The sequence below is a fragment of the Panulirus ornatus genome, chromosome 22, assembly GCF_036320965.1.
Source record: "Panulirus ornatus isolate Po-2019 chromosome 22, ASM3632096v1, whole genome shotgun sequence".
In the NCBI taxonomy this organism is placed as follows: domain Eukaryota; kingdom Metazoa; phylum Arthropoda; class Malacostraca; order Decapoda; family Palinuridae; genus Panulirus; species Panulirus ornatus.
Window position 1 is genome coordinate 5,636,439 of NC_092245.1, and position 19,035 is coordinate 5,655,473.

Consider the following 19,035-nt stretch of genomic DNA (forward strand, 5'->3'; position numbering starts at 1 on the left):
TCTGAAAACCTCTACAAATCTTCACCTTCGCCTCCATGAGATAATGATCAGACATCCCTCCAGTTGCCCCTCTCAGCACATTAACATCCAAAAGTCTCTCTTTCAAGCGCCTATCAATTAACTTGTAATCCAATAACACTCTCTGGCCATCTCTCCTACTTATATATATATATTTTTTTTTTTTTTTTATACTATTCGCCATTTCCCGCGTTAGCAAGGTAGCGTTAAGAACAGAGGACTGGACCTTTGAGGGAACAACCTCACCTGGCCCCCTTCTCTGTTCCTTCTTTTGGAAAATTGAAAAAAAAACTGAGAGGGGAGGATTTCCAGCCCCCCGCTCCACTTATATATATATACTTATGTATACATATATAAGTATACGTATACATAAGTATCCTCTGGCTATGGAAAAGGAAATGTACAATTTATTCACACAAACGTCAATAGCAGTTCTCATCAATTTCACCACTGTGTCAATAAGCTTCAATGTCTAAGCTACATTTTTCTCCAACTTCACTATTTTCTTGTCAAAAACACCATGCATGAAAACTATCACTCCATTAACACAACTATAAACATTTACTTCCCCTTTAAAAGTTCTGGGGAAGTCTGTCTCGATACACTGCGGCGAGGCGACGCGACGCTGACACAATCACTGTCACAATATCACTTCTGCCTCCTCAAGTCAATCTCTCAGCCACAGTGCAGGCCTTCATCGTCGAAATCGGTCTTCTGGAGGTTACCGTTGTCGATGGGTGTGACCATGTCCTTGCTGGAGTTGCAGCCCAGTAGTTGAGGATGGGCTGGAGTTGTAGATCCAGCTGGCGTCACCGGACAATATCTTGCTATCCAAGCTGGCTTCATGACGCCCAGGGATTCGCTGCTCCATTCTGGTCACCAAACTGTGGCTGCTGATAATTCGTGCGTTGACTGAAGTGTTCGCCGACAGGTTGTGATGGTGTTTTATTCGCTGTTCTTGGACATGGAGACGCACGCCCTCCTCTGCAACACCCTCCACAACCTCCTCAACCTGACCCACAAGTCCTTCCTCCATGAGACGCTACCTCGCAAACGCGGGAGACAGCGACAAAGTATAAAAAAAAAAAAAAAAAAAATACATAAGTATATGTATGTAAGTAGGAGAGATGGCCAGAGAGCGTTATTGGATTACATTTTGATTGACAAGTGCACAAAAGAGAGACTTTTAGATGTTAATGTGCTGAGAGGTGCAAATGGAGGGATGTCTGATCATTATCTTGTGGAGGCAAAGGTGAAGATTTGTAGAGGTTTTCAGAAAAGAAGAGAGAATGTTGGGGTGAAGAGAGTGGTGAGAGTAAGTGATTTTGGGAAGGAGACTTGTGTGAGTAAGTACCAGGAGAGACTGAGTACAGAATGGAAAAAGGTGAGAACAAAGGAAGGAAGGGGAGTGGGGGAGGAATGGGATGTATTAAGGGAAGCAATGATGGCCTGCACAAAAGATGCTATTGGCATGAAAAGCATGGGAGGTGGGCAGATTAGAAAGGGTAGTGAGTGGTGAGATGAAGAAGTAAGATTGTTAGTGAAAGAGAAGAGAGAGGTATTTGGACGATTTTTGCAGGGAACTAGTGCAAATGAGTGGGAAATGTATAAAAGAAAGAGGCAGGAAGTCAAGAGAAAGGTGCAAGAGGTGAAAAAGAAGGCAAATGAGAGTTGGGGTGAGAGAGTATCATTAAATTTTAGGGAGAATAAAAAGATGTTTTGGAAGGAGGTAAATAAAGTGCGTAAGACAAGGGAACAAATGGGAACTTCAGTGAAGGGGGCTAATGGGGAGGTAATAACAAGTAGTGGTGGTGTGATAAGGAGATGGAGTGAGTATTTTGAAGGTTTGTTGAATGTCTTTCATGATAGAGTGGCAGATATAGGGTGTTTTGGTCGAGGTGGTGTGCAAAGTGAGAGGGTTAGGGAAAACGATTTGGTAAACAGAGAAGAGGTAGTAAAAGCTTTGCAGAAGATGAAAGCTGGCAAGGCAGCAGGTTTGGATGGTATTGCAGTGAAATTTATTAAAAAAGGGGGTGACAGTATTGTTGACTGGTTGGTAAGGTTATTTAATGCATGTATGACTCATGGTAAGGTGCCTGAAGATTGGCGAAATGCTTGCATAGTGCCATTATACAAAGGCAAAGGGGATAAAAGTGAGTGCTCAAATTACAGAGGTATAAGTTTGTTGAGTATTGCTGGGAAATTATATGGGCGGGTATTGACTGAGATGGTGAAGGCATGTACAGAGCATCAGATTGGAGAAGAGCAGTGTGGTTTCAGAAGTGGTAGAGGATGTGTGGATCAGGTGTTTGCTTTGAAGAATGTATGTGAAAAATACTTAGAAAAGCAAATGGATTTGTATGTAGCATTAATGGATCTGGGGAAGGCATATGATAGAGTTGATAGAGATGCTCTGTGGAAGGTATTAAGAATATATGGTGTGCGAGGCGAGTTGTTAGAAGCAGTGAAAAGTTTTTATCGAGGATGTAAAGCATGTGTACATGTAGGAGGAGAGGAAAGTGATTGGTTGTCAGTGGGTGTAGGTTTGTGGCAGGGGTGTGTGATGACCCCATGGTTGTTTAATTTGTTTTTGGATGGGGTTGTTAGGGAGGTGAATGCAAGAGTTTTGGAAAGAGGGGCAAGTATGCAGTCTGTTGTGGATGAGAGAGCTTGGGAAGTGAGTCAATTATTGTTCGCTGATGATACAGCGCTGGTAGTTGATTCGGGTGAGAAACAGCAGAAGCTGGTGACTGAGTTTGGTAAAGTGTGTGAAAGAAGAAAGCTGAGAGAAAATGTGAATAAGAGCAAGGTTATTAGGTACAGTAGGGTTGAGGGACAAGTCAATTGGGAGGTAAGTTTGAATGGAGAAAAACTGGAGGATGTGAAGTGTTTTAGATATCTGGGAGTGGATTTGGCAGCAGATGGAACCATGGAAGCGGAAGTGAATCATAGGGTGAGGGAGGGGACGAAAGTTATGGGAGCCTTGAAGAATGTGTGGAGGTCAAGAACATATTATCTCGGAAAGCAAAAATGGGTATGTTTGAAGGAATAGTGGTTCCAACAATGTTATATGGTTGCGAGGCGTGGGCTATGGATAGAGTTGTGTGGAGGTGGGTGGATGTGCTGGAAATGAGATGTTTGAGGACAATATGTGGTGTGAGGTGGTTTGATCGAGTAAGTAATAATAGTGTAAAAGAGATGTGTGGTAATAAAAAGAGTGTGGTTGAGAGAGCAGAAGAGGATGTATTGAAATGGTTTGGTCACATGGAGAGAATGAGTGAGGAAAGATTGACCGAGAGGATATATGTGTCAGAGGTGGAGGGAACGAGGAGAAGTGGGAGACCAAATTGGAGGTGGAAAGATGGAGTGAAAAAGATTTTGAGTGATTGGGGCCTGAATATGCAGGAGGGTGAAAGGCGTGCAAATAATAAGAGTGAATTGAAACGATGTGGTATACTTGGGTCGACGTGCTGTCAATGGATTGAACCAGGGCATGTGAAGCATCTAGGGTAAACCATGGAAAGTTGTGTGGGGCCTGGATGTGGAAAGGGAGCTGTGGTTTCGGTGCATTATTACATGACAGCTAGAGACTGAGTGTGAACGAAAGTGGCCTATGTTGTCTTTTCCTAGCGCTACCTCACACACATGAGGGGGGAAGGAGTTGTTATTTCATGTGTGGTGGGGTGGGGATGGGAATGAATAAAGGCAGACTATGAATTATGTACATGTGTATATATGTATATGTCTGTGTGTGTATATATATGTATACGTTGAGATGTATAGGTATGTATATTTGCGTGTGTGGACGTTTATGTATATACATGTGTATATGGGTGGGTTGGGCCATTTTACGTCTGTTTCCTTGTGCTACCTCGCTAACGTGGGATACAGCGAGAAAGCAAAATAAATAAATGAGTAAGTAATGTATATCTCTCTTTTTAAACCAGTTATTTCCAATCACCAGTCCTTTTTCAGCACAGAAATCTACAAGCTCTTTACCATTTCCATGTACAACACTGAACACCCCATATACATCAATTACACCCTCAACTGCCACATTACTCTCCTTTGCATTCAAATCACCCATCACTATTACATGGTCTTGAGTGTCAAAGTTGCTAACATACTCACTCAGCTGCTCTCAAAACACTTACCTCTCATGATCTTTCTTCTCATGCCCTGGTGCATAGGCATCAATAATCACCCATTTCTCTCTGTCGTCTTTCAGTTTTACCCATATGAATCTAGAGTTTACTTTCTTAAACTCTATCACATACTCCCGCAACTCCTGTTTTGGGAGTAGTGCTACTCCTTCCTTTGCTCTTGTCCTCTCACCTACCCCTGACTTTACTCCCAAGACATTTTTTTTCTGAAAAAAGAGAGAATGTTGGGGTAGAGAGATTGGTGAGAGTAAGTGAACTTGGATAGGAGACTTGTGTGAGAAAGTGCCAGGAGAGATTGAGTGCAGAATGGCAAAAGGTGAGAGCAAATGACTTGAGGGGAGTGGGGGAGGAATGGGATGTATTTATGGAAGCAGTGATGGCTTACGCAAGAGATGCTTGTGGCATGAGAAAGATGGGAGTTGGGCATATTAGAAAGGGTAGCGAGTGGGTGGATGAAGAAGTGAGATTGTCAGTGAAAGAGAAGAGAGAGGCATTTGGACAATTTTTGCAGGGAAGTAGTCCAAATGACTGGGAGATATATAACAGAAAGCGGCAGAAGGTGGAAGAGAGGGCAAATAAGAGTTGGGGTGAGAGAGTAGTGGTTAAGTGAGAAGGAGAAGGAGTGAGTATTTTGAAGGTTTGTTGAATGTGTTTGAAGATAGAATAGCAGATGTAGGGTGCTATGGTCGATGTGGTGTGCGAAGTGAGAGGGTCAGGGAAAATGGTTTGATAAACAGAGAAGAGTTAGTGAAATCTTTGCAGAAGATGAAAACCGGCAAGACAGCGGGTTTGGATGGTATTGCAGTTTAATTCATTGACAGCACGTTGACCCCGGTGTACCACATTGTTCCAGTTCACTCTATTCCTTGTACGCTTTTCACCCTTAAGTATATTCAGGCCCCAGTTGCTCAAAATCTTTTTCACTCTATCCTTCCACCTCCAATTTGGTCTCCCACTTCTCTTCGTTCCCTCTACCTCTGACACATATATCGTCTTTGTCAGTCTTTCTTTACTCATTCTCTTCATTTGACCAAACCATTTCAACACACCCTCTTCTGCTTTCTCAACCACACTCTTTTTATTACCACACATCTCTCTTACCCTCTCATTACTTACTCGATCAAACCACCTCACACCACATATTGTCCTCAAACATCTCATTTCCAACACATCCACCCTCCTCTGCACAACCCTGCCTATAGCCCATGCCTCGCAACCATATAATATTGTTGGAACCACCATTCCTTCAAACATACCCATTTTCACTCTCTGAGATAATGTTCTCGCCTTCCACACATTTTTCAATGTTCCCAGAACCTTTGCCCCCTACCCCACCCTATGACTCTCTTCAGCTTCCATGGTTCCATCTACTGCTAAATTCACTCCCAGATGTCTAAAACTCTTCACTTCCTCTAGTTTTTCTCCATTCAAACTTACATCACAATTAACTTGCCCCTCAACCCTACTGAACCTAATAACTTCGCTCTTATTCACATTTACTCTCTTTTTTCTCCTTTCACACACTTTACCAAAGTCACTAACAAACCTCTGCAGTTTCTCACCTGAATCAGTCACCAGCTCTGTATGATCAGTGAAGAACAACTGATTCGATTCCCAAGACCTCTCGTAGACAACAGACTGCATACTTGCCCCTCTGTCCAAAACTCTTGCATTCACCAACCTAACCACCCCATCCATAAGCAAATTAAACAACCATGGGTAGATCATGCACCCCTGCCACAGACCGACATTCACTGGGAACCAAACACCTTCCTCTCTTCTTACTTGTACACATGCCTTACATCCTTGGTAAAACTTTCCACTGTTCTAGCAACTTACCTCCCATACCAAATACACTTAAAACCTTCCACGAATCATTTCTATCAACCATGTCATATGCCATCTCCAGATCCATAAATGCTACATACAGATCCATCTGTTTTTCTAAGTATTTCTCACATACATTCTTCAATGCAAACACTTGATCCGCATATCCACTACCACTTCTGAAACCAGTCTGATGCTCTGTACATGCATTTACCCTCTCAATCAATACCTACCCATATAATTTCCCAGGAATACTCAACAAACTTATGTCTTTGTAATTCATACACACCTTTATCCCCTTTGCCTTTGTACAATGGCACTATGCATGCATTCTGCCAATCCTGAGGCACTTCACCATGATCCATGCATACATTGAATATCCTTACCAACCAATAAACAACAGTCATCCCCATTCTTAATAAATTCAATTGCAATACCATCGAAACCTGCTGCCTTGCCGGCTTTCATCTTCCGCAGAGCTTTCACTACCTCTTCTCTCTTCACCAGATCATTTTCCCTGACCCTCTCACTTTGTACAGAACCCAACCAAAGGACACTCAATCATCAAACACATTTTACAAACCTTCAAAATACTCACTCCATTACTATCTGTTATCGCTTCCCTATATGCTTCCTTCACCAATGTTCCCATTTTTTCACTTGTCCTATGCACATTATTTACCTCCTTCCAAAACATCTTTTTATTTTATATTATTTATATATTATACTTTGTCGCTGTCTCCAGCATTAGCGTGGTAGCGCAAGGAAACAGATGAAAGAATGGCCTAACCCACCCACATACACATGTATATACATATACGTCCACACATGCACATATACATACCTATACATCTTAAAGTATACATATACATATATACACATGTACATAATTCATACTGTCTGCCCTTATTCATTCCCATTGTGACCCCACCACACATGAAATGACAACCCCATCCACCCCATGTGCGCGAGGTAGCACTAGGAAAAGACAACAAAGGCCACATTCATTCACACTCAGTCTCTAGCTGTCATGTATAATGCACCGAAACCACAGCTCCCTTTCCACATCCAGGCCCCACAGAGGTTTCCATGGTTTACCCCAGATGCTTCACATGCCCTGCTTCAATCTATTGACAGCACGTCGACCCCAGTGTACCACATCGTTCCAATTCACTCTATTCCTTGCACGCCTTTCACCCTCCTGCATGTTCAGGCCCCGATCACTCAAAATCTTTTTCACTCCATCTTTCCACCTCCAATTAGGTCTCCCACTTCTCTCTCCCTCCACCTCTGACACATATATCCTCTTTGTCAATCTTTCCTCACTCATTCTCTGTATGTGACCAAACCATTTCAAAACACCCTCTTCTGCTCTCCCAACCACACTCTTTTTATCACCACACATCTCTCTTACCCTTTCATTATTCACTCAATCAGCCACCAGCGCTGTATCATCAGCAGGCAACAACTGACTCACTTCCCAAGCTCTCTCATCCACAACAGACTGCATACTTGCCCCTCTCTCCAAAACTCTTACATTCACCTCCCTAACAACCCCATCCATAATCAAATTAAACAACCATGGAGACATCACATACCACTGCCGCAAACCGACATTCACTGAGAACCAATCACTTTCCTCTCTTCCTACTCGTACACATTCCTTACGTCCTCGATAAAAACTTTTCACTGCTTCTAACAACTTGCCTCCCACACCATATAGTCTCAATACCTTCCACAGAGCATCTCTATCGACTCTATCCTATGTCTTCTCCAGATCCATGAATGCTACATACAAATCCATTTGCTTTTCTAAGTATTTCTCACATACATTCTTCAAAGCAAACACCTGATCCACACATCCTCTACTACTTCTGAAACCACACTGCTCTCCCCCAATCTGATGCTCTGTACATGCCTTCATCCTCTCAATCAATACCCTCCCATATAATTTCCCAGCAATACTCAACAAACTTATACCTCTGTAATTTGAGCACTCACTCTTATCCCCTTTGCCTTTGTACAATGGCACTATACAAGCATTCCGCCAATCCTCAGGCACCTCACCATGAGTCATACATACATTGAATAACCTTACCAACCAGTCAACAACACAGTCCCCCCCTTTTTAATAAATTCCACTGCAATGCCATCCAAACCCGCTGCATTGCCGGCTTTCATTTTCCATAAAGCTTTTACTACCTCTTCTCTGTTTACTAAATCTTTCTCCCTAACCCTCTCACTTTGCACACCACCTCGACCAAAACACCCTATATCTGCCACTCTATCATGAAAGACATTCAACAGACCTTCAAAATACTCACTCCATCTCCTTCTCACATCACCACTACTTGTTATCACCTCCCCATTACCCCCCTTCACTGAAGTTCCCATTTGTTCCCTTGTCTTACGGACTTTATTTACCTCTTTCCAAAACATCTTTTTATTCTCCCTAAAATTTAATGATAGTCTCTCACCCCAACTCTCACTTGCCCTCTTTTTCACCTCTTGCACCTTTCTCTTGACCTCCTGTCTCTTTCTTTTATACATCTCCCACTCATTTGCACTATTTTCCTACAAAAATCGTCCTAATGCCTCTCTCTTCTCTTTCAGTAATAATCTTACTTCTTCATCCCACCACTCACTACCCTTTCTAATCTTTTTTTTTTTTTTTTTATACTTTGTCGCTGTCTCCCGCGTTTGCGAGGTAGCGCAAGGAAACAGACGAAAGAAATGGCCCAACCCCCCCCATACACATGTATATAAATACGTCCACACACGCAAATATACATACCTACACAGCTTTCCATGGTTTACCCCAGACGCTTCACATGCCTTGATTCAATCCACTGACAGCACGTCAACCCCGGTACACCACATCGCTCCAATTCACTCTATTCCTTGCCCTCCTTTCACCCTCCTGCATGTTCAGGCCCAGATCACACAAAATCTTTTTCACTCCATCTTTCCATTTCCAATTTGGTCTCCCTCTTCTCCTCGTTCCCTCCACCTCCGACACATATATCCTCTTGGTCAATCTTTCCTCACTCATTCTCTCCATGTGCCCAAACCACTTCAAAACACCCTCTTCTGCTCTCTCAACCACGCTCTTTTTATTTCCACACATCTCTCTTACCCTTACGTTACTCACTCGATCAAACCACCTCACACCACACATTGTCCTCAAACATCTCATTTCCAGCACATCCATCCTCCTGCGCACAACTCTATCCATAGCCCACGCCTCGCAACCATACAACATTGTTGGAACCACTATTCCTTCAAACATACCCATTTTTGCTTTCCGAGATAATGTTCTCGACTTCCACACATTCTTCAAGGCCCCCAGAATTTTCGCCCCCTCCCCCACCCTATGATCCACTTCCGCTTCCATGGTTCCATCTGCTGCCAGATCCACTCCCAGATATCTAAAACACTTCACTTCCTCCAGTTTTTCTCCATTCAAACTCACCTCCCAATTGACTTGACCCTCAACCCTACTGTACCTAATAACCTTGCTCTTATTCACATTTACTCTTAACTTTCTTCTTCCACACACTTTACCAAACTCAGTCACCAGCTTCTGCAGTTTCTCACATGAATCAGCCACCAGCGCTGTATCATCAGCGAACAACAACTGACTCACTTCCCAAGCTCTCTCATCCCCAACAGACTTCATACTTGCCCCTCTTTCCAAAACTCTTGCATTTACCTCCCTAACAACCCCATCCATAAACAAATTAAACAACCATGGAGACATCACACACCCTAAAATTTAATAATGTTCTCTCACCACACCTCTCATTTGCCCTCTTTTGCAAGTCTTGCACCTTTCTCTTGACCTCTTGTCACTTTCTTTTATACATCTCCCAGTCATTTGCACTACTTCCCTGCAAATATCGTCCAAACACCACTCTTTACTCTTTCACTGATATTCTTACGGCTTCATCCCACCACTCTACCCTTTCTAGTATGCCCACCTCCCACCTTTCTCATGGCACATGCACCTTTTTGCGCAAGCCATCACTGCTTCCCTAAATACATCCCATTCCTCCCCCACTCCCCTTACATCATTTGATCTCACCTTTTGCCATTCTACACTCAATCTCCCCTGATACTTCCTGAAACAAGTCCCATTCCTCACCCACTCCCCTCATGTCATTTGATCTCACATTTTGCCATTCTACACTCAATGTCTCTTGATACTTCCTCACACAAGTCTCCTTTCTAAGCTCACTTACTCTCGCCACTCTACTCTTTCCAACATTCTCTCTTCACTTCTGAAAACCTCTACAAATCTTCACCTTCGCCTCCACAAGATAGTGATCAGACATCCCTCCAGCTGCCCCTCTCAGCACATTACATCCAAAATTCTCTCTTTTACATGCCTATCTATTAACACGTAATCCAATAATGCCATTTGCCCATCTCTCCTACTCACATATGCATCCTTATGTATATCTCTCTTTTTAAACCAGGTATTCACAATCACCAGTCTTTTTTCAGTACACAAATCTACAAGCTCTTCACCATTTCCATTTACAACACTGAATACCCCATGTATGCCAGTTATACCCTGAACTGCCACATTGCTCACCTTTGCATTTAAATGACCCATCATTTTAACCTGATCTCGTGCATCAAAGCTGCTAATACACTCACTCAGCTGCTCCCAAACACTTGCCTTGATGATCTTTCTTCACATGACCAGGTGCTTAGGCATCAATAGATGTATTATAGAAAGCAGCAGGTCAAGATGAAGGTGGAAGAGTAGAAAAAGAGGCAAATGAGAGTTGTGGAGAGAGAGTATCATTAAACTTTAGGGAGAATGAAATGATGTTTTGGAAGGAGGTAGATAATGTGTATATGACAAGAGAGGAAATGGGAACATAAGTGATGGGGAAAGGGAGAAGTGATAACAAGCAGTGATGAAGTGAGGAGGATGTGGAGTGAGTCTTTTGAAGGTTTGTTGAATGTGTTTGATGATAGAGTGGCAGATATAGGGTGTTTTGGTCAGGGTCGTGTGAGAAGTGAGAGAGTCAGGGAAAGTAGTTTAACGAAGAGAAGAGGTGGTGGAAGCCTTGCAGAAGATGAAATCCGGCAAGGGAGCGGGTTTGGATGGTATTGGAGTTGAATTTGTTAAGGAAGGGGGTAATGGTGTTTTTGATTGGTAAGGATATTCAATGTGTGTATGGATCATGATGAAGTGCCTGAGGATTGGCAGAATGCATGTATAGCACCATCGTATAAAGGCAAAGGAAATAAAGGTAAGAGTTCAAATTACAGAGGCATAAGTTTGTTGAGTATTCCTGGCAAATTGTTTGGGAGGGTATTGATTGAAAGGGTAAAGGCATGTACAGAGCATCAGATTAGAGAGGAGCAGTGTGGTTTCAGAATTGGTGGAGGATCTGTGGATCAGGTGTTTGCTTTGAGGTTTGTGTGTGAGAAATACTTAGTGAAACAGATGGATTTGTATGTGGCATTTGTGGATCTAGAGAAGGCATATGACAGGATGGATAGATATGCTTTGTATGTCTTTAAAGAATATATGGTGTGGGAGGTATATTGCTAGAAGCAGTGAGAAGTTTTATCAAGGGTGTAAGGCATGTGTATGAGTAGGAAGAGAGGAAAGTGATTGGTTCCTAGTGAAGGTCTGTCTGCGGCAGGGGTGTGTAGTGTCTCTATGGTTGTTTAATTTGTTTATAGATGGGGTGGTTAGGGAGGTTAATGCAAGTGTTTTGGGGAGAGGGGCAAGTATGTAGCCTGTTTGGAATGAGAGGGCCTGGGAAGTGAGTCAATTATGTTTTGCTTATGATACAGCACTGGTGGCTGATTCAAGTGAGAAACTGTAGAAGTTGGTGACTGAGTGTGGAAAAGTGTGTGAAAGGAGAAAGTTTAGAGTAAATGTGAATAAGAGCAAGGTTATTAGGTTCAGTTGGGTTGAGGGACAAGATACTTAGGATGTGAGTTTGAACGGAGAAAAATTATTTTGAAATTATACTAGACTATAAATAGTTATCCTTAATTTATACTCAATAAAGCAGGTCTGTCTGTGTACATGTAGAACATTCCAGACAAAGATTTTTATTATGATACTGACCGGTAAATCGTAGTGCATATCATGGTAGAACAAAGGAAAAATGAATGCAGCTTAGTTCTGGAGTGATTGCTGGCAGCACTGGCTTTATTGTAGGAACCTTTGTTGATGCCATATTTTCTCATTTTCAATTTTGGAAGGCATTTTCCATAAAAATCACTTCCCACATGATCCAAAGACATGCATTGTAAAGTAATTCAGAATCACCTGCATGTTCCTTTAAATGTAGCAAAATCATTTCAAAATTCCTCTCAGGAAAGTTTGCAGAAATATTTTCTCATTAGCACAGCTGAATAGTGGCTGACCATAAGGAGATATTTTCCTGTGCTGTCAACTCAGCAACCACTCAGGCCTAGTTGCAAAACTTGATGCATTTACATACAATTAGATAAGTCATTCACCTTATGTGAATATACATCTAGAGGAGTTAATGGGTTAATTTGTTTGTTGATTGGATGGTGAAGAGAGAGGTGGGTCTGTGGTATGCTGGGGCTATGGGGGCCCAGGAGGTATTTCATTTGCTTTTTCTAGATGACATGGCTCTGGTGGCATATATGAGAGAGAAGTTGCAGGAGCTCTTGTTTGAGTTTAAGAGAGTGTGCAAGAGGAAGTTAAGGCAAATTAGCACATGGAAGGAGAGGTGTGGGCAAAGATGGATATGTTTGATGGTACAGTAATCCTGATTGTATTATATGATTGCAAGTCTTAGGCTCTGAATGCAAAAGAACAGAAGAGGATGTATTGTATGATTGCAAGTCTTAGGCTCTGAAAGCAAAAGAACAGAAAAGGATGTGTTGTATGATTGCAAGTCTTAGGCTCTGAATGCAAAAGAACAGAAGAGGATGGATATGTTTGAAATGAACTGGTTGAGGACAATCTATGGTTGATCTTGTTAGGAATGACAGGAAAGAAATGTGAGATAATAAGTGGAGTATGATTGAGAGTGGACAAGGGTGTGCTAAGATGGTGTGTTGATATGGAGAGAATAAGTGAAGAAAGACAGACAAGAGGATCTATATCTCAAGATTGAAGGGAGATGGGATAAGAATCAAGGAGTTGAAAGGGTAGTGATTTTTTGAATTTTTTGGGTCTTGAACATGCAGTAGGGTTAAACATGTATGAGATTGAAGGAATTGGAACAATGTGTTATACAGGAGATGGCATGCTGACAATGGGCTGAACTAGGACATATGAAGAGGTGAAAGGAAATCATAGAACTGCCAATGGGGCTTGTCTGTGGATGAGGGTTTTGGTTTCAGTGCATTTTGTATGACAGTTATGGCATGAATGTGAACAAGTTGTGAACAAGTGAGGCCTTTCTTCCTTTTTTAGTACCATCTTGCATATGTGAGAAGCAGCATATGAGTATGACAAATATAATGAAATTTGTTCTGCTAATAAGGAGAGCATCTATAGTTTTCTTGTCATTGGCATCATTATCAGTGCTGCTGTTTCACATGTATAAGATTTAGATGCAAACTGAGGCTAGCTCAGATATTTGAGCCGTCCCAATGATGACATTAAAAATGTAAAAGAAATTTATCATTAACATGTTTTTCTGAGTAAAATTATTCTTTTCAGGAAAGGAATACTTCCCAGGTGATTGGATAAGACATAAGGTGAAAGAAAATAAAAATCTGGAAGGACAGAGGAAACAGATTTGGAAGGAAGAAAAAAATCAAGACCAGCCAGGTGAAGGAGGTCCAAATGGGTAAGACAATTTCAGGGAAAAATATTGCCTTATGAATACCATGAAAACAACTTTTGGACCTGTAAGAAACCCACACAAGTGGTTGTTTTACACTTAGAAAGAATTTAGGCTGGGATGTATGATTAGAGTATTATGTTTTATTATGTGATAGTAAGTATTAAAGTGCAGTGAAGCTCAGAGGAAATTTGTCTTTAAGAAAATAGAAAGTAGTGAACCATGTCTAGGAATCAACCTAACTTCTCCAGGCAGCCAGTATTTGCCTTATTCATGTTACTATCAGATTCAAGCAGGAGCTGCTGACCAGCTGGCCAATGACCTTTGGACTCTGACTTACCCCGAGTGATTGCTCTTACAACACCATACCCTTAAGTCACACTCCTTCACCACCATCACCACCATGCCTTTCCTCCCTGGCCACCACACTTAACTTACCACCACCATTCCCTCCCTCCCAGGCTACCACACTTTCCCTGGTTACCATACCTTTCTTAAACCCCCTACTGCATGACCAGGCCCTACAGACCTTGTCATGATTTCCCCTGGCCCTTTCATATGCCCTGGTTCAGCTCATTGACAGTTTTTTTGTTGCCCCTCTTGTATGCCACATACCCCAGTTCACTGTGTCCCTTACCTGGCTCCTATCCTCTTACATGGTCAGGCCCTAAACACTCAAAGCATTTGTCCTCTGTTCTTCCACCTCATCCTTGGATTACCCTTCTTTGCATCATGTATACCATGTATGTAGGGGAGAGGAATTCTACCTACGTATTCCCCATGTGTCATGGAAGGCAACTGAAGGGTGTGTGAGCAAGGTGCTGGAGACCCTTTCCCATTTTCTTTAAGTTTCTAAAAGAGGAAACAGAAGAAGGAGCCAGGTAGAGTGTTCATCCTCCTTTAAGCACCAGGGTGGGGTGCCTATATGTGTGTGGATGTAACCAAGATGAGGAGAAATAGATGGTATGATTTACAAAAGAAACCTGGATGTTCTGTTTCTGAGCAAAACAAAGCTCAAGGGTAAAGGGGAAGAACAGTTTGGAAATGTATTAGGAGTAAAGAGAAGAGCTAAAGATGTTGCACCACTGAAGCAGGAGATATGGGAGTGTGTGACAGAGTGTAAGGAAGTAAGTTCTGAATTGATGTAGGTAAACTGAAAGTGGATGGAGAGAGATGGGTGACCATTTGTGCTTATGCACCTGACCATGAGAGGAAAGATAATGAAAGGCAAGTGTTTTGGAAGCAGCTGAATGAGTATGTCAGCACTTTTGGTGCATGAGACCAGGTATTAATGATGGGTGATTTAAATTCAAAGGTAAGTAATGCGGCAGTTGAGGGTAGCATTGGTGTGCATGGTGTATTCAGTGTTATATAGAGTGGAAATGATGAGAGCTTATGGATTTGTCTGCTGAAAGAAGACTGGTGATTGGGAATACCTGGTTTAAAAAGAGTGATATATAAAAGTATATAAGTATATAATTATGTAATAAGACATAAGTTTGTTGAGTATTCCTGGGAAATTATATAGGAAGGTACTGATTGAGAGGGTAAATTCATGTACAGAGCATTAGATTGGGGAAGAGCAGTGTGGTTTCAAAAGTCTTAGAGGATGTGTGGATCAGGTGTTTGCTTTGATAAATGTATGTGAGAAATACTTGGAAAAACAGATGGATTTGTATGTAGCATTTATGGATCTGGAGAGGGCATATGATAGGGTGGATAGAGATGCTTTGTGGAAGGTTTTGAAAGCATATGGTGTGGGAGGTAAGTTGTTAGAAGCAGTGAAAATTTTTTTATCAAGGTGTAATGCATGTTTATGAGTAGGAAGAGAGGAAAGTGATTGGTTCCCACTGAATGTCGGTTTGCGGCAGGGATGTGTGATGTCTCCATGGTTGTTTAATTTGCTTATGGATGGAGTGGATAGGGAGGTGAATGCAAGAGTTTTGGAGAGAGGGACAAGTATGTAGTCTGTTGTGGATGAGAGGGCTTGGAAAGTGAGTCAGTTGTTTGATGATGATACAGTGCTGGTGGCTGATTCGGGTGAGAAACTGCTGAAGCTGGTGACTGAATTTGGTAAAGTGTGAGAAAGAAGAAAGTTGAGTAAATGTGAATAAGAGTGAGGTTATTAGTTTCAGTAAAGTTGAGGGACAAGTAAATTGGGAGGTAAATTTGAAAGGAGAAAAACTGTAGGAAGTGAAGTGTTTTAGATATCTGGGAGTAGACTTAGCAGCAGATGGAACCATGGAAGTGGAAGTGAGTCACAGGCTGGGGGAGGGAGTGAAGGTTCTGGGAGCATTGAAGAATGTGTGGAAGGCAAGAACGTTGTCTCGGAGAGCAAAAATGAGTATGTTTGAAGGAATAATAGTTCCAACAATGTTATATGGTTGCAAAGCATGGGCTATAGATAGGGTTGTGCGGAGGGCGGATGTGTTGGAAATGAAATGTTTGAGGACAATATGTGGTGTGAGGTGGTTTGATTGAGTAAGTAATGAAAGGGTAAGAGAGATGTGTGGTAATAAAAAGAGTGTGATTGAGAGGGTTAAAGAGGGTGTGTTGAAATGATGTGAACACATGGAGAGAATGAGTGAGAAAAGATTGACCAAGAGGATATATGTGTCAGAGGTGGAGGGAAGAAGGAGAAGTGGGAGACCAAATTGGAGGTGCAAGGATGTAGTGAAAAAGATTTTGAGTGATTGGGGCCTGAACATATAGGAAGGTGAAATATGTGCAAGGAATAGTGAATTGAAACAATGTGGTATACCAGTGTCAACATTCTGTCAGTGGATTAAACCAGGGCATGTGAAGTGTTTGGGGTAAACCATGGAAAGGTCTGTGGGGCCTGGATGTGGAACAAAGCTGTGGTTTGGGTGCATTACACATGACAGCTAGAAACTGAGTGTGAACAAATGTGGTCTTTCATGTCTGTTCTTGGCACTACCTTACTGGAGGGGGGGGGGATCCTATTTCGTGTGTGGCAGGGTGGCAACGGAAATGGATGAAGGCAGCAAGTATGAATCTGTACACGTGTATATATGTATATGTCTGTGTATGTTTAAGTATGTATACGTTGAAATGTATATGTACGTATATGTGCGTGTGTGAGTGTTTATGTATATACATGTGTATGTGGGTGGGTGAGTGTTTATGTATATACATGTGTATGTGGGTGGGTTGGGCCTTTCTTTGTATGTTTTTTGCACTACCTCGCTAACGTGGGAGACGGCGGTTAAGTATAATGGTAGAAAATAAAGAATGATGTATGTGAGTAGGAGAGTTTGGTGCCTTAGATATTAGGCCTTTTTTTAGGTAGGTTTTGGTTGCCGATTCTAAATATGTCATCAGTTTACTCTGTCAGCTCTGGTTATTGAGATATGATATACCCTAAATGCTATGCATGCAACCAATTGGGCACAAGGATTGATGACTACAAATCATTATTGTTGCCTTTTTGATAAAAAAGATGGATTTATGCAAATAGAATTTTTTTTTTTATGATTGACAGGCGCATAAAGGAGAGACTTTTCGATGTTAATGTGCTGAGAGGTGCAACTGGAGGGATGTCTGATCATTATCTTGTGGAGGCCAAGGTGAAGATTTGTAGAGGTTTTCAGAAAAGAAGAGAGAATGTTGGGGTGAAGAGAGTGGTGAGAGTAAGTGAGCTTGGGAAGGAGACTTGTGTGAGGAAGTACCAGGAGAGACTGAGTGCAGAATGGAAAAAGGTGAGAGCAAAAGATGTAAGGGGAGTGGGAAAGGAATGGGATGTATTTAGGGAAGCAGTGCTGGCTTGAGCAAAAGATGCTTGTGGCATGAGAAGCATGGGAGGTAGGCAGATTAGAAAGGGTAGTGAGTGGTGGGATGAAGAAGTAAGATTATTAGTGAAAGAGAAGAGAGAGGCAAATGACTGGGAGATGTATAAAAGAAAGAGGCAGGAGGTCAAGAGAAAGGTGCAAAAGGTGAAAAAGAGGGCAAATGAGAGTTGGGGTGAGAGAGTATCATTAAATTTTAGGGAGAATAAAAAGATGTTTTGGATGGAGGTGAATAAAGTGCATAAGACAAGAGAACAAATGGGGAGGTAATAACAAGTAGTGGAGATGGAGTGAGTATTTTAAAGGTTTGTTGAATGTGTTAGATGATAGAGTGGCAGATATAGGGTGTTTTGGTCGAGGTGGTGTGTGAAGTGAGAGGGTGAGGGAAAATTGTTTGGTAAACAGAAAAGAGGTAGGGAAAGCTTTGCGGAAGATGAAGGCCAGCAAGGCGGCGGGTTTGGATGGTATTGCAGTGGAATTTATTAAAAAGGGGGTGACTGTGTTGTTGACTGGTTGGTGAGGATATTCAATGTATGTAAGGCTCATGGTGAAGTGCCTGAGGATTGGCGGAATGCATGCATAGTGCCATTGTACAAAGGCAAAGGGGATAAAGATGAGTGTTCAAATTACAGTGGTATATGGGAGGGTATTGATTGAGAGGGTGAAAGCATGTATAGAGCATCAGATTAGGGAGGAGCAGTGTGGTTTCAGAAGTGGTAGAGGATGTGTGGATCAGGTGTTTGCTTTGAAGAATGTATGTGAGAAATACTTTGGATAACAGATGGATCTGTATGTAGCATTTATGGATCTGGAGAAGGCATATGATAGAGCTGATAGAGATGCTCTGTGGAAGGTATTAAGAGTATATGGTGAGGGAGGCAAGTTGCTAGAAGCAGTGAAAAGTTTTCATCAATGATGTAAGGCATGTGTACAAGTAGGAAGAGAGGAAAGTGATTAGTTCTCACTGATTGTCGGTTTGTGGCAGGGGTGCGTGATGTCTCCATGGTTGTTTAGTTTGTTCATGGATGGGGTTGTTAGGGAGGTGAATGCAAGAGTTTAGGAGAGAGGGGCAAGTATGCAGTCTGTTGTGGATGAGAGAGCTTGGGAAGTGAGTCAGTTGTTGTTCGCTGATGATACAGCTCTGGTGGCTGATTCGGGTGAGAAACTGCAGAAGCTGGTGACTGAGTTTGGTAAAGTGTGTGAAAGAAGAAAGCTGAGAGTAAATGTGAATAAGAGCAAGGTTATTAGGTACAGTAGGGTTGAGGGACAAGTCAATTGGGAGGTATGTTTGAATGGAGAAAAACTGGAAGTGAAGTGTTTTAGATATCTGGGAGTGGATCTGGCAGCGGATGGAACCATGGAAGCAGAAGTGAGTCACAGGATGGGGGAGGGGGTGAAAGTTCTGGGAGCATTGAAAAA

At 42.1% G+C, this 19,035-nt stretch overlaps 1 protein-coding gene across 1 annotated transcript in view; it reads left to right on the plus strand.

Moving 5' to 3' along the window:
• The window catches only part of LOC139756511 (uncharacterized), a 235,979-nt gene that overhangs the window by 150,456 nt on the left and 66,488 nt on the right, over window positions 1-19,035 (plus strand). Inside the window, exon 7 of the mRNA XM_071675965.1 lies at window positions 13,687-13,816. Coding sequence (XP_071532066.1) covers window positions 13,687-13,816 — 130 coding nt within the window. The remainder of the gene's footprint in view (window positions 1-13,686; window positions 13,817-19,035) is intronic.